A 16,839-nucleotide genomic window follows, 5' to 3' on the forward strand; every position below is an offset into this window, starting at 1 on the left:
CTCGTAGGAAAACGCTGTCTTGTAGAGCAGCACAGTCAGCCAATAGAGAGCATTGAGAGCTCACTTACAATCACAATTTTAACAAGGACTAATAATCCATTAAAATATTTCCTTCAGCCTGTACTACACCATGTAGAAAAGCTTCATAAGAAAACTAAACAACTAGAAAGGACTGAGTGACTGACTATACTGCTATTCTAAGAGAAAACAAGAATGAATTCTGGTCATTAACTGATCATTACCTAAAGCAATGATATAATGGAACTGTTTAAGTTTCCTCTTTTCTCTTTTGAAAAGTAACACTGGGAAATTATACTAATGTTCCCATGTAATTTCCACAACAGAAGCCTCTCTGCTCATAAATATATTTCTTGAAAGGCACTTTATGAATTCATTTCTTCACAAATCTTAAGTTTCTTGTTTATTGGAGCAATTGAGAATATAGACCTCAGCTATACATCCATTTCCACAAGTCAGAGTGTAAACTTTCCTCTGAATGTTTAAAACCAGACATTTACTCCTCCGTGGTGAAAACTGCACATATATCAGAGTATATGGCAACTCCAAATATAAGGAAGTAATTAGTTACCTAAATAAAACATTTTAACTACTATAAATATATTTGAGATGTAATATTGTGGTGACCTACAATATTTACTTGTTTAACTGTAAACACATTTTAATTGCATAAAATAAATAATTTAGCAATGCTGCTTTTTTGCACTGTTACACTTTACTGACTAGCTATATTTATACACATACATATTTTAACTCTGTCAGCAAGAGTTGAGAAGAACACTCCAGTAAGTAAAAGCACTCCTGACAGCTAGATTTTGATTTCTAAATTCAATGTTCCTCTAACAGGAACCTGGACTCCTTGGAGAAATGGCCGATTCCAAAAATGGGGCTGGGAACACACTGTGCCAAAAGGACATACTCAAAGCACAATGGAGACATGCCAGAAAGGCACGAGTCAGACTGAAGGGGCTCCTACTGACCAAATTCGAGCAAACTAATGACAGTAAATGATTATAAACCGTTAAATAAAATAACTCAGGTGCCCACACTGATAAATGAGAAGGGAAAGCTCTTTCACCTAATAAATGTAAAAAGAATAATGGAGTTAGAAATTTTCCACTTGGGAACAATCACAGTAATAGCACTTTCAATCCTAAAACTGAAGTGCAAAATTATAATGAAAAATAGGACATTTACAGAGTTTTAAATTATATCCCCATAAGATACTTATTATCTGCAAAGGAAAAAAATAGCATCTTTCCAGTAAAGGGACCTGGCAAGAGAGAAATTTCGCCCTCATGGAAATTCACATCATTTTAGTCTTCAAATCATTAGAATCTATATAAACAACAAATTAATATCTGATACAAAATTAGTGCTCAGAAAATGTCAGTAGTTGACTTTTGTAAGTTAAAAAGAAGAAGAAGAAAAGGAATGAATACCTGACTGAAAAGACTGAAAATAATCAATCCAGTGAAATAGTAACAAAGTTATCACATCCAGATCACATCATTCTGGCACACCAGAACTACTTGTATATAATTTAACAATACACTTTTGACTTTTTTGAGATATAATTACATATAAATTATCATCATCACTTGTATAGAAATGCAATCAAGTACACGGTTCCTTACAGTGATCTTATGTGTATAAATGAAAAATTCCTCTCAGCATTTACAATCAAGAAAAAGTTTTCTCTATGGATGAATCAACACCCTAACTTGAGGAAATGGCAAAAATTTCACCTTACTGTTTCTGCTACCAGATTGTTGAGGGTTAAGTTTTATGATCAGCTGCAGTGTTTTCTTAGATGTTCTACACAATTATCCCCTACACTTTTACTGCTTAACTCTTATGCTTTTAATGATTTTATTGTATTTGTGCTTTTTATTATCTGAAGACTAACTCTTTTGGAAGGAGGCCCAATGGAAGTAATAAATGAGAACTTCAGGGCACCAGGCACCTGAGGTAGGCAGGAGACAAAGTCAACAGTGGGGGCAAAAACATTAGAAAAGGAAAAATGAAGAAATAAAACACAGACTCATTCACTTCACAATTCTTCATAAAGAAAACACAAACTATAAAGCTATGCCCTCTAGGATTTTGCTTTCAACATGGTAAGCCACAACACACACATTAACATTCTTATCATTTCTTTGTCATAAGTTCTTTTGGCTTTTAATTTAAAAGAATTTGAAGTCAAACTGGAGGGGAATAAGTACTAGACAGACATGTGCACAAAGCAAAATTTAGTAAGTAATTAATAGTATCATATACAAATATAATGCGAAACATGGGAATCCTCTTCCCATACAAATATCCTTAAAAGATTTCATTCACAATTTGAAATACATTTTAAATGAAAGAGGAGTAAGGGGGAAGACTCACTAAATAAATGATAAATGTATGTGAGGAAAACACTAAGGCTAAGGATTTCATGACCCAGCCAAGAGGCCATCCATATGCAAAGACAAGAGAATAACGTTCTAAGCAGTACTATGGATCAGAAAAAATTCCCTATGTGTAGGTACCCTTTCTTTTAAAGTTACTGAAAAGTCCTGGACAAATAGTTCAGTTGGTTAGAGCGTCATCCCCGTATGCCAAGGTTGCAAGTTTGATCCCCAGTGAGGACACAAACAAGAATCAACCAATGAGTGCAGAAATAAGTGGAACAACAGACTGATGTTTCTGTTTCTCTCTATTCTCATTCCCTCCCTCCCTCTCCCTCTCAATAAATAAATAAATAACCCTAACTAGTGTGGCTCAGTTGGAGCTTCATCCCATAGTCTGAAAGGTCATGGGCTTGATTCCTGGTCAGAACACATACCCAGGTTGCAGGTATGATCCCCTGTTAGGGATGTACAAGAAGGCAACTAATCAATGGCAACCAAATAATAACATACTATTATTTTTATAAATATTTCTAAAAGAGTAATACGTAAAGAAATAAAAACTCATCAATAATGATAATCTGAGCCTATAATATGAGCATGGAGGCTGATATAGAGAAAAAGACCACAGAAGAAATTAAAAGCATCCTCATCTTCTGCAAGAGGGACTCAAAATCATTGAAATGGTCTTCAATTGTACAGATTCCAATAGGTTTCATTTGTTTTTTCAGAAAACATCTTTAGCCCTAGGGAACATAAAACCAAAGACGTATACAGAATACAGAAAAATAAATAAAAATTAACTAAAGAAGTATCAATGGAGCATATAACAGGCATCCATATTGTAGGTGTAGAGAATACATGTAAATGGCTAAAGTCCACCTGAAGAGTCCATAGGCAAAAAAATACACATAAAAAGATAACAAAAGGCTTTACCCAATCATGTTTTAAAACTAAGTTCAACATGTATTATAAAACTAATATTAAGTACCAATAGGTAAAGTGAACAAAATAAAAAACATTTGAACAGAGATATATACATACATATAGATGTGGATTTTAATATGGTAATGGTGGGATCACAAAAAGAGATGGTAGAATCAAAAAAGGCAGACAAAAAGAACAATTGTTAACTATTTAGACAAAAATTAAGTTGGACCCTAACCTCATACCATACATGGAAAGATCTAAATAGTTAAACTATTTGGAAATAGTCTAAATAGTCTAAACTTTTGGAAAGGAAAATAAAATCAAAAGACACAATCAACATAGTGAAAAGGCAACCTATGAAATAGGAGAAAAATATCTGCAAATCGTATAAGGAAATAATAAACAGAATATATGAAGAATTCCTGCAACTCAACAACCACCACCCAATTCAAAACTAGGCCTAGGACTTGAATACTCATTTCTCTAAAGAAGATATGCAAATAGCCAACATGCACATGAAAAGATGCTCAACACTTCTAATCATGACACAGTTCGGGAAATGCATATCAAAACCACAATGGGTCATCATCTCAAACACATTAGGATGGCTATCATTAAAAAAAAAACAGAAAATAACAAGTGCAGGTGAGCATGTAGAGAAATTAGAACCCTTCTATACTGTTGGTAGGAATATAAAACAGTATAGCCACTATAGAAAACAGTATGGTAGTTCCTCAAAAAATTAAAAATAGAATTACAATATGTTCCAGAAATTCTATTTATGGATATATATCCAAAAGAAAGCAGGCTCCTGAACAGATTATTTGTACATCCAGGTTCAGAGCAGCATGATCCATAATACCAAGAGGTGGAAACAACCAAATGTTGTTGTTTGGTTGTTTACAGCAGAATATTGCCGTACATTGCTGAATATTGCTGAAAAATACAGCAGAATATTTTTCAGTTTTTGGAAGGAAGGAAATGCTAACACAGATATGCTGACAATATGCTACAACATAGATATACTTTAAAGACACTATACTTAGTAAAATAAGCCAATCAGAAAGGATAAGTATGAAAAAGGACCCAAGTATATCCAGAATTTATTTATAAAAAATTGTGTATTTATTCTTACATGTTTAAACTTCAGTCACCTTAAAAGTACTCTCCAATTAATGCAATACACCTATCAAGACGTTTTTTCCACTGCTCAAAACAGTTTTTGAATTCACTGATTCTGATGTCTTTTCATGCTTCTTTCGTTTTTTGTTTCACTCCTTCCACATTGGCAAAAACATTTCCTTTTGAGAATTTTTTTTAATCAAAACTTGCTTGGGTCAATTGGGTGAATAGGGAGGGTGGGGTATAAGGGTCATGCCGTTTTTGGTCAAAAACTGTTGAACACTCAGTGCAGGCACGCTTATAATTACCCATCATGAAATGGGCAAACACATTAAAAAAGTCTACAAAAAATTCACTGAAGCTGAATGCAGCTTCTCACAACAATGTCAATTGGTACACTGATACAGATGGGTTCCTAAAACACTACTTAGCAGAAGTCTATATACTATAAGGGCTTACCCTCCAGAAGATAATTCCAGTTTTTTGGGTCCCCCCCCTTGTACTGTATGATTCCACTTATTTGAGGTTCCTAGGGTAGTCGAATTCATAGAGATAGAAAGTAGAATGGTAGTTTTCAGGGGCTAGCAAAAATGTTGTCATTCAACGGGTATAGTTTTCAGTTTTGCAACATGAAAAAGTTCTGTTGATTAGTTGCACAACAATGTAAATATACTTAACACTAGCTATGTATATACTTAAAAGTGGTCAAGATGATAAATTTTACCATAGTTTTAAAAAAGATATTCAAAGCAAAAACATAATATAAATTAGTGTAGGAAAATATAAATAAAGCAAGAAGAAAATACAGGTGAATATTAACTGATAACGATAATAGAGGATTTCTATAGCTAAAAGCAATGGAAGAAATCTTAAAATAAATAAATTTGAAAACAATTTTAAACTGCTACATGTAAAATTATTAAACAAAGCCAAAAAGCAAACAACTAACTAAGGGAATATAACTGAAAAAAATGACAAAAGCTTAATATCCTTAATATGTAAAAATTTCATAGTAATTCATTAGAAAAGCAATAAAACCCCATTTTAAAAAATGAGTAACACATACAGTTTATAGAAGACAAAGTTATTCCCCTACTGGGAATCTATACCCATTAAACAGTCTAAAATCCTCACAAAATCTCATAAATAAAAATGTTGTTTTCATATGGCAAAAAGAAAAAAGAAAACAACAAATATTGTTAGTAGATAGTTAAATACATTATGGTATATTCAGTCATGATGTTTCTGAAGAATATTACTTACTTGAAAAAATGCACCCATGTAATTTCAAATAAAAACAGCAAGAATCTAACTTGGATACATATACTAGCCCAATTTCATTAAAACATATGTAAATATGCAATACACAGGCATACAGAGAAAGAGGGAAGAAATTACATTAAAATTTAACAACTCTAATTAGATTATAAATCTGTATTTATTCAAATTTCTGTGTTTTCAAAACTCTCTATAGTTTGAGTTCTCTGTCATTCAAAAAAACAGTAATTCTTTTTTAAAAACCAGGAAATGAGTTTTTAACTATATATTATATCATTTAAAATTTCAGTTCCACTTACCTGTCGTCATGGTCGGACTGAACAGTCCCAGTGCTGACACACTAGAATAGAGGACCAGGTCTTCCTGTAACTGCCCATTTAAATATTCTTCTGCTTCTCGCACAGAGGTTATGTTCACTGGACATGAAATCCTGTTGCTAGATGAATATATAAAATTATATTGAAAATTAATTTTTAAATACTTTTCAGTTTGTAAAATAATAAAAATACTGATCTTAGAAAAGACCATATGCCTCAAGATAAACTTCCAATGAAATAAAGAAAAATACTACTCTAAACAAGAAAAAAGTCAGCCTCATTAAACAAAATTTCGGTCTCCCCCAAAGTGATGGCAAGTGATGGATGAGCTCTACCACAGCTCATCTCGAGATCCCAATTCTAGTATCCTTCCTAACCATTCAAAAGTGTGTCAACAACATATGGTAATCAGAAGTCTTACAGACCTAAACGCTTAAAATCTTAGGGTGAAGCTGAATACTTACAGCTGGATAAATTTTAGGAGCTCTTCAGTTCCTAACATACCACCATAAGATACTGGGTTTTCACCTTCCTTGTACATCTTTACAATAGGAAATTCAGTCACATTTTGCTTATTACATATATCAGGCCAATCTGCACAGTTTATTCTAGTAAGCAGCATAGGGGATGCACCTAAGTAGAAGGAAAACACACATTTTATAAATATTAATGTAGAAAACTCAGTTGAGAATTCTCAATATTTGTATATCCCACTCTTTTTTTTAACCTCTCAGCACCACGCAACAGTGCTGTGGAATACTCTCTTTGCTCGACTTTTGCACACCTTCCCCTGCTGGCTTCCCCCCAGCTCTCCTGCTGCTCCTTTTGGTTCCTTGGGCAGGTTCTTATGCCAGTACAGGTGGGATTCCTCAAGGATCAGTTTATGCTGCTTTCTCTACTTGCTTTACACTCTCGTCTTAGACAATCTTGAAAATCATCACCTATCTAATGAATCTTAAATTTTTATCTTTGGCCCATGCTCCTCCTGAATGCTCCAGACCCATGTATTCTTATTGACATAATTATTTCCATTTGAAAGGAAACATCCTCAAACCCAGTATGTCTAAAACTAAATATGGCTTCCTTGCTGAATATATTGATGAACACTGCCATTCTTGCACAACTCAGAAAACAAAGTATTATTTTCCATGCCTCCCCTTCCTTACTTCCCTATGTCTAATCAGATCAATCTGCTATCCTGTCAATTTTAACACCTACATTTTAAATATTTATTTTTTCTGTCCATTCCTCTTTACTACCACTACTCTAGTCATTATTTTCCCTGGATAACAATAGGCTTATAATTAATCTTCCTGAATCCAGTATGTCTACACTGAAACTAAAAGCACCTTTTCAGAAGTCAAATCTGTTTTGTTAACAGCCCACCCAACTGTTACAGAGGTGAGTCTCATCCCTCGTGTCTCTGCATGGGTGACTACTTGAAGAAAGCCCTCTTGGACACACTGATCTACATTATGTTCCTATGCTCCTGGAACAGGAGCTTTTTATCTCATTATGTAATTATATACTCATTTGCATGGTTATCTGATTAAAGTCTGTTTGTACCAAGAAAGCTTCCTGAGAATAAGGACTGTGTCTATTTCACTCATCACTGATTTTCTAGTGTCTAGAGAAGTCCTTGCACATGAAACACCTTAAATACGGGTGTGAATAAGTGACACACATGAAACTCATCCAGGGCTTCAGGGATCCATCCTGTCTAAACACTTTAATTTCTTTTCAGCCTAAGAAAACACATAGTAGAAACCCAAAGAGAAATTCCCACTTGTTCTATAATAATATATGTAAAGTTCTCCAAAATATGTATATCATTAAGTAGGAAGAGATCAAAAACCAAATAAAATAAGCACCACACAATTCAGCTGTGAAAGGAAACTTTAATATTATAAAACTATAAATGCAATATTTTGATATTTTTATCACCAAAAGTTTTTAATACTAAAAATCTCCTTTTATATTTTAAATGATTCTAAATTATACAACATAGACGTGATAACTTATCACTTGACTTAATGTTAGCAACCTGTTTGATAATATAGGCATGGTGTAATCTGTCATACTCACCACTATATTCCTTTGCCTAGTATGATGTTGGTTACACAGTATGTACACATTAAAAATTCCTGGAATGTATCCTAATGTTTCTTCATGAACAAATTCTAAATTTTATACTCAAATATATTAATACCTGAATATTATATGAGCATACATAAATAAACCTTTATTCCTTCTAAAATTATATCTGCTAAGTGACTTCTCTACAAAGTTCTTATCCTTTAGTTATTTACTCAATAAATATCTAGCGATGGTCGTTGATATAGAGTACCATATTATGTATTGATACTCAAGTACGGGACTATACTGCTGCTACAAATGCAGCTCTTTTCCTTCAATATGCATCCTCCACAGGTCTACCATGGCTAAAAATATTATTGTCCCTAATACTAAAGATATTAGTAGTCCAAATTGAAATCTTTGATGTTACCTTTAAAACTGAAGAAAGAATACTGATACATATCATTAAACATTGTAAGGCTACCTATATTAAGCACTTAAAATTTTTTCTTTCCTATAAAATGGTTTCAATATTTAATCATGTATCAATTAGAATAGTCTAATATTCTAATATGCCTGGAGTATTATATCCCATATATTTTATCAATGTAGTAATTTCAAATAGGGTTCTTAATTTAAAGGGGAAAAAAGATTCTCTTAGCTACAGATGCTATGATAGTATAAAAACTTGACATTTGCTGCCACCTTGTGACTGAGTATAAAATAATTTTCATTGTCTTGGATTAAGAAATGAAGTGTACTGGTCAAGTCAATGTGCCCAAAAGTAGGGCAGTATTTACAGGACTAAATGCCCAAAGTAGTGTAATATTTTCCTAATTTATAAAGTCACAGTTTTGGCTTCAACACAGACACAAAGCACTACAGCTAACTATACTAATACATTTCTACATTAGCCCCCTAAACTTCTAAAAGTACATTTATTTGATACCTAATTACTAAAGCAATTGTTACTCATTAAGAATGAACTAAATGAAAAAGGAAATCAGTTCTGGGTTCGTAATATGCTTTTTTATTCTACAAACTCATACAACTCAAGAGTTCTTGCATTGAAAGATCAGATAATCTCTCTAGTTGGTCATTAATAGAAAAGAAGGTAAGGAAATCTTTTTCCATTGTCTTTTTGCAATAAACCAAATAGGCTAAGGAGATTATTCTATTATTCAGGACATTATCCAATTACTATTTTACTATGGCTTATATTTCATCACCCTTCTTTTCCTTTCTTCTAATAATTTTCCAATAAGGCTGAAGAATCTAAAAAAAAGAAACTTAAATCAAGGATAAACTGAAAGAGAATAATGGGATTTGCTTTAAAAAAAAGATTAGGAATCAGAGTATCTAAAGACTTAGTCACCTCTTCACTTGGGTAATGAAATAATCAAATCTGAATCAAATGTGATTAGGAAAATGCTAGAGAAATGCTTCAAAAATGATTTTGAAAATCCTCGATGTTTTTATTACTATAGAACATGTTATATTTAGGGTTAACTTTCTGAAATCAATTTCTTGGGTTCACAAAAGTTTCCAATATATAAATAAGTTGTGCACCAGTACACATTTTCCACTAAATAAAAGAAAATTTATGAAGCTCTACTATATTTGGTTATTCCTTTATTCAACAATTATTAAAAATCAAATATTTTGCAATGTAAGATAGCACACTAAGTACAGTAAGCTCAGTATAAGGTGTATTACCTCCCCAAAGGTAAATAGTGGATTCATTCCTATAGTAGCCAAGAATAAGCCTATTTAACTATAACAGCTTCTATTTAAAGAAAAGCAACAGGAAAAAATCATATTACAGATATGAAGCATGGCATTAAAATGATGGCAAAAGATTATCCTAACCCACTCTCCCTCTCTGTCTTCTTCTGTGTCTCTCACTAACAAACCTTTCTGTATCTTTCTTGGGACGGTGGCATAGGCATTTTGAGTTCAAGTCCATTCCTTGGATTCTTATCTTCCTACCACTGGGTCAGGTTCACAGAATAGTTAAAATAAAAAGATCCATGAGGAGCCAACTATATAGCTTCAAGACAATGAGATCCTGTGTCTTTGATTAGACTGTAAGACTGGGTCTTATCTGTCAAGTGTATATTTAATAACATTTAGTACTTATTTAATAATATTTAATAGTAACTGGCACAGAGTAGGCACTCAATAAATGCTTACTGAATGACTGAATTCAGCTAAAAAGGTTATGGATTAACTATGTGGCGGCAAGTCCTTAATACATGGGCTCTGTACTTTCTACTAAAGACAGTTCCATGAAGACAATCAAAATGAATGCTTCTAAGCATTTTTGAAGATCATGGCTAATTAACCTAACCTTGTAGACAAAAACATAATAACCTGAAATTTTTGCAGTTTTCTTCCTCTTTAGCATGACAGTTTTACAAACAGCTACAGCTCAGAATCAGGAAAATGAGCATGCACACCACAGCACAATACCTTTCAATTTAACTGCCAAATCAGTGTAGGAATGCAGAAATGCCATGGATACTGCCTGCCCTGCATTAAAAAAAATTCAACAGGTATTATAACATGCACATCTCCAAAGCACACATAGTTATACATAAGAAATATACAGATTTATGGGGGTTCCCAAAATTGCTATTTATTGTTCCAAACATTTAAGAAGGTTCCAAATGCAACTCGTTTTCTGCATTCATATACTGCAAGGAATATAGTTGAATGGCTATTATTTGATGATAAAAGCAATACACTTCCTATAAACCTATAAGTACTGTTAATTAAAATCATTAGCTTGAATTACAATAACTTTTCTGAATTAATAAATTGAACATCTAACTTAATTATTAGCCTTCAATTTGTAAGTCAGATATATAACCCCAGAATCAGCTAGAAGTAAATGTTCCCTTATGTGTAGTCTACCTGGGACATCAGAAAGCTATGACATCTTACAACGTACAATATACAGAATGCAAAAATAAAATTTGCCTACTTTAAATTTCCTAATATGTAATACAGTCTCCCCTAAAGATTCATACTCACAACCAGCATAGAAAAGCACTACGCTGTCAGAAGCCATTACTGTTGCATTAAACGTCTCTTCTGTTAGTTCCAATATGAGTTCCAAAGGTAACTGTCTCTTCCTATCTCTGGAAACACTTTCTGCCACTTCATCATCTTGAATTCCTAAAATGTTTGAAAAGAAATTAATGTATGCACAAATGTACAATTAAAATATTTAAGTTTTTGCAGGTATGGAAATTTGATACTTTATTAAAAACCTCTGAATTCAGACTATTTTATTAGTTAAAAAGGCATGATGTTTAGAAAACTTTATAGTTCCATGACTTCCTATCCTAAATGACTCTGAGATGCCTACTGACTCAAAAGGTTGTATTTATTTAGCTTCCACTATATGATAAGGACTGTGATAAACACTAGGGGAAATAGTAAACAAAATGGATACAGTCTATGACAAGATGGAACTCTTATCTACAGAAAGGTCAGCCAATAAATAACCTGGTTAAATGATATTACTGAGTAAATATACATAATAATAATTGTGATCAGTTTAAGAAGGGAAAAAGATACAATAAAAGATTATAACAGAGAGAGTTAGATTAGGAGACCCAAAGTTTTCAAGGTAGAGAATTAAGAAAAAACTGTGGGAGGCAAGAAGAGTAACTTATGCATATGCAAAGGCTCAGAGACATAAAATAACTTAGCATATACTAGGTATAAAAGGCAGGCAAAATTGATTGAAACAAGGTAAGCTAAAGTAATGAACGGTATGAGAAAATTCTAGGCTAGCAGTGGCTGGATCATAAAAGACCATATGAGCCAAGGATTTTGAATTTTACTCTGTATCAAGTTATGGTGAATTCTGAATATGTAAAGATGTATCATTAATTTAGATAGACAGACAAATTGACCAACCAAGTGATCTATCCATCCATCCATCCGTCCATCCACGTACATGGTAAAAAACACATTTTGAATTCATAAATATTGTGTTGAAAGTTTGTGTAGGTTGCATGCTAACAATGAAGAAGCACCTAACTTGATTACAGAGACAACTGAATCTTCCTAAAAGAACTGACACTAGCTGATTACTAAAAGAAAATAAAACTTAGGTGAGAAAAATTTGAGGACTTCCAGTCAAGATGGCAGCATAGGTAAGCATGGCTTACCTCGCACAACCAGATCAAAATTACAATTAAAATATAGAACCATCACTCAGAACCATCAGAAATTGAGTTGAATGGAAGTCTAACAACTATGAAATTAAAGAAGCCACATCTGTCCAGACTGATAGGAGTGGAGGAGACATGAAAGAAGCTGGTCCCACATCCACATGTGGTGGATAAAAATTCAGGAAAAATATCTTGGGGGCAAGGCATCCTTACATCTTTTGACTTGATAAAATGTAATTCAAAATAAATTTCTTCAAGTTTCTTCATAGTCTTGAATATGAATTCATTCCATAAGAAAGTTAATTCATTGAAATTTCCCTAAACTAGTGGATGCTGGGCAGGAATGGGTGGGAAGAGCATCACAAAACAGATTACCCATATCTGGACCTTCCACGTCATCATCTTCATCTTCTCCTGTTTCCTCAATGTCCATATTATTTTCTACATGAGATATTACTAAATCAACATCATGTAACACCAAAAATTCCACTGGCATTCCCTACAAATAATTAAAAAAAAAAATAACTAAACTATAACAAAGCATTTTAATATAAAAATATTTTACTTGTTGATACTAAAATGAAGTTAAATCAATTGAATTACAGTTTAAACTAAATAAAAGGAACAAAAAGGAAAATTATCACTATGGTCACTATGGTCACCAAAGCATACTTTACGTAAAGATAGTGTATACTGCTGAAAAAGATGGCAAAAAAGAGAAATTGAAAGTCTCGCTTGCCAGACAGGAGGGGGATTGAGGGCTAGTTGTAAAAGGTTGAACTACAAATTGGTAGTTACTAAACAGTCCTATGGATGTAAAGGATAGCTTAGAGAATATAGTCAATAATATTGTAATAGCTATGTACAGTGCCAGGTGGGCTCCTGAAATATTGGGGGGAACACTTTATAAAGGACACGACTGTCTAATCACTATGATGTACATCTGAAACTAATACAAAATAATATTGAATGTGAACTGTAATTAAAAAAAAAGACTGTCTCACTCCTTTTCACAATTACATTATACTGGATCTGAAACATTTCACACATAACAGTAAATTCTACTTCAATAAAAATGGTAATTTTTACCATATAAAATGGTATCTAGACACTTTAATTGCAAACAAACCCAATCAAAATTATTTGAATACTACACAGATGCAATGACTACTATGATTATTCCAAAATGAGAAAACTGAGCTTAAAAAAGTTTATTCATTTATCTGGTCCAAGAACTAAAAGAGACAAAATCCAAGTCTTTTCTCTAGTTATTTCTGCCATACACATAGGCAAAAGAACTTAAGTTTAAATTGTCTGGCAGTTTGTAAATGTATCAATCAATTTTTAGCATATGTATATAATATTTAGATTTTCAGAGTTAAAGAGTTCTTAATAACTATGAAAATTTTTTTAAAGATTTAAGAAAAAAGATACAATAGAAATGTACAAATTAAAAATAAATGGCCAATAAACCTTCAAAAGTTCAGCCTCACTAATAATCAAACACATTCAAATTAAAAACAAGAACTTTCTTTGCCTATGAAAAAAATATATTTTTTAGATTAATGCTCAGTATTGGCAAAGATGTATGAGAAACAAAGAATTCCAAACCCTTTCAGTCAAAGTACAACTCTTCTGGAGGGCAATTTGACAATGTATCTTAAAAGCCTTAAAAATTTCACTTCTAAATATTTAGCCAAAAGGAAGAAATCCGTGATGTTCAAAACAGTATATACAAAGGCAGGCATCATAGCACAATAATCACTGAATTTATATATATATTCAAATATTACATATGAATATGTATGTGAATATGGAAAAAGAGACAAAGGAATAAACAACCAAAATGTTAACAGCAATTATGTTTGAATAGTGAAAATTTACAGAATTTTTCTATAATAAGTATATATTACTGTATGACCCCATGTATTAACTTTAAGTAAGCAGACATTGTAGACCAATATACGAAATGACTAACCTCTTCTCTTTTGAGGGCCACATTAGCTTGCTGAGGAATGTCCACTTCCAAAGAGTCCCTTTTTCAAAATGGAAATAGAAGTTTTATGTTGCTAATCTGAAGGATAATAGTTATCCAGGATGTCAATCTAAAAAACAACTGTTAAGTTCTCATACTAAAAAACAAAAAAGTTTATGGAAAAAGATTAAAATTTTGTGAGTCAGAAATTTTACACATAAATACAGGACAATTTTCTGGTCTCTACCTTCATTTAGAAAAATTTTAAGGTCTAAATTTTAAACAAGCTAAAAATACAGACTTTAGCTCAGCAATTTGCTCTGTTAGATATGAGTTTATTTACAAGTGAACATATTACCACATTTAAATATGAGAAAATATTAGTTTTACTAAATATAGTGAATATTTCACATTTAAGATACCTTAACAAGAGCAGAACTCCTGCTTTTCCCAGAAGGCGCCAAGCAACCCATTCTGCGGTTCTTCTATCAGCTTCGTATGTAGCTCGTCTACTGACGATAAAAACCAGTGGTAATCCTAGTTGTAGATGAACAGTTGAAACTTGTTGAGGATCTTCAGCAACTTCAGTCTGCATTTGTAAAAAGAACAAGATGTGATAATACTATTCCAACATTTGGATTCAAACCCTGCTAATTCTTATTTACTCGTGAGTATAAGTACAAGTCTGTGAAATAAATCCAACATTACCAGAAACAGCCTCATGATTTCTAAGTTTGATGCTTCCAGTATACCTATGCAGTTTAAGAACTATAAAACTAACACATTTTATTAGGCATTAAACATAAAATTACAATGATAAGGAATAAGCATATTATAAAGGAAAAATCAATAAATAAAAGCAGGGTACTGATAGATTTTCAAATAAAATAGAACAGATAACTAAGAAATACATTCTTTCGTGTTAGAATTTAACATATAATGATACATTACAGAACAATGAGGAACATCTGAGTTAAGACAGCGGCTTGAACACACATCTAATTTTACTGTCTCCACAAATCCCAGGACAACTACAGCAGTAGGACTTTTTAGAAGAGATACACCTACATATGTAAAGAAATGGAAACAGAAAAGGCAGCAACATTTTTGATGCTGGAAAACATTTGCAGTCAGGATAACAGACTACAAAACAAAACTCTAAGCCACGAATGAAAGCTAAGAAACAATTCGATTTTAACTGTGGAATAGATCCTAAAATTGCTCAGGAACTGTCAGTGCCTGGTATCTCTGGAACTGGAAAAGAAATAATGGAGGAGGAATGGCAGAAAGTCTTTTTTAAAAGAAGGAATAAGTAAAGGCTTTGGAGGAGCAGTTACCTCCCTAGTTTCCCCTCCCCAACTCCATAATAGCCAACTGTCTCCCTCATACCAGGGAAGCTAGGGGGAACTCTCCCATACAAGGAAAATCTGGGGGACTTCAGAAACAGCTGACTGTGTGTATAAAAAGCAGGGGAATTAAGTAATCAAATGCTGAGTTGCTCCCCAACCCCCTTCCCACTCAGTTCCCAGAATGCTAGCAGCCAGACTTCTGTCCTCCAGCAGAAGACTGGAAGATCTTTTTCTGAGGCTCTTTAGGAACCCTGAGTCCACTATTCTGTGTTTCTTGGACTGCCAAACCTTTCTAGTCTGACACCAAGGTGAAGATTTTCAGCTTGGCTCTCCAAATGCGCACTGATTTCAAAATTACAATTATATAATTCCTAGTAAGTATAACAAAGTGAAATAAGATCTATCTTCCTCTTCATTACCTCCCTAAAATAAAAGTTGTTTTTTTAAACAGCAAGAAAAAATTCATGAACAGAAATTTTAGGAAAGGGGTATAACTTCAAGTCATAATGTTGTAGCCAAAGAAGAAAACAGATTTTTATTTTATTTTTTTTAAGATTTTATTTATTTATCTTTAGAGGGGAAGGGAAGGAGAAAGGGAGATAAATATCAATGTATGGTTGCCTCTCATGTGTCCCCTGCTGAGAACTGGCCTGCAACCCAGGCATGTGCCCTGACTGGGAATCGAACCATGATCGTGTGTGGGTTCACAGGCCCACGCTCAATCCACTGAGCTACACTAGCCAGGGCTCAGAAAACACATTTTTAGTAAAGTTAGGGCTGAGTCCTAATCCTGCCCCAAGAGCAAAAACAGTATTGACAAGTAGACAAAAATCCTGAGAATGCTTAATATCTCAATATTGGAAGAAAAGAAAATGAAGCTGGAGAGAAATCGTGAAGTACTGATAGCTCTCTTTCAGGGCTCTATGCTAAAACAGGAGAGCAAAACAAATTCACAGGGTATTCTCCCCATTGAAATAAGATAAATGTTCTTCCTCCATCTGAAGGGGAAGGAAATATACCACTTTAAAAAAAACTGTTTGAAGCCAAAGTCAAACCAAACCAACAACTGACTCAAAGAACTCAGGAATGAGGCCATTAAAATTGGGGGTGGAGAGTTCTGAATCTGTTTAAATGTAGAAGTGATAATTTTTTTAAAGATTTTATTTATTTTGGAGAGAGGGGAAGAGAGGGAGA

At 33.1% G+C, this 16,839-nt stretch overlaps 1 protein-coding gene across 1 annotated transcript in view; it reads right to left on the minus strand.

The window, feature by feature from the left end:
* TXNDC16 (thioredoxin domain containing 16) overlaps positions 1–16,839 on the minus strand; it is a 78,158-nt gene that overhangs the window by 21,164 nt on the left and 40,155 nt on the right. Inside the window, exons 9-15 of the mRNA XM_037054312.1 lie at positions 14,719–14,885; positions 14,300–14,357; positions 12,697–12,820; positions 11,171–11,314; positions 10,607–10,666; positions 6,523–6,691; positions 6,041–6,177 (exon numbers count right to left, since the gene is read on the minus strand). Coding sequence (XP_036910207.1) covers positions 6,041–6,177; positions 6,523–6,691; positions 10,607–10,666; positions 11,171–11,314; positions 12,697–12,820; positions 14,300–14,357; positions 14,719–14,885 — 859 coding nt within the window. The remainder of the gene's footprint in view (positions 1–6,040; positions 6,178–6,522; positions 6,692–10,606; positions 10,667–11,170; positions 11,315–12,696; positions 12,821–14,299; positions 14,358–14,718; positions 14,886–16,839) is intronic.

This window comes from Sturnira hondurensis, unplaced genomic scaffold (genome assembly GCF_014824575.4).
Source record: "Sturnira hondurensis isolate 20B ecotype Veracruz unplaced genomic scaffold, ASM1482457v3 Scaffold0008196, whole genome shotgun sequence".
Taxonomy (NCBI): Eukaryota; Metazoa; Chordata; class Mammalia; order Chiroptera; family Phyllostomidae; genus Sturnira; species Sturnira hondurensis.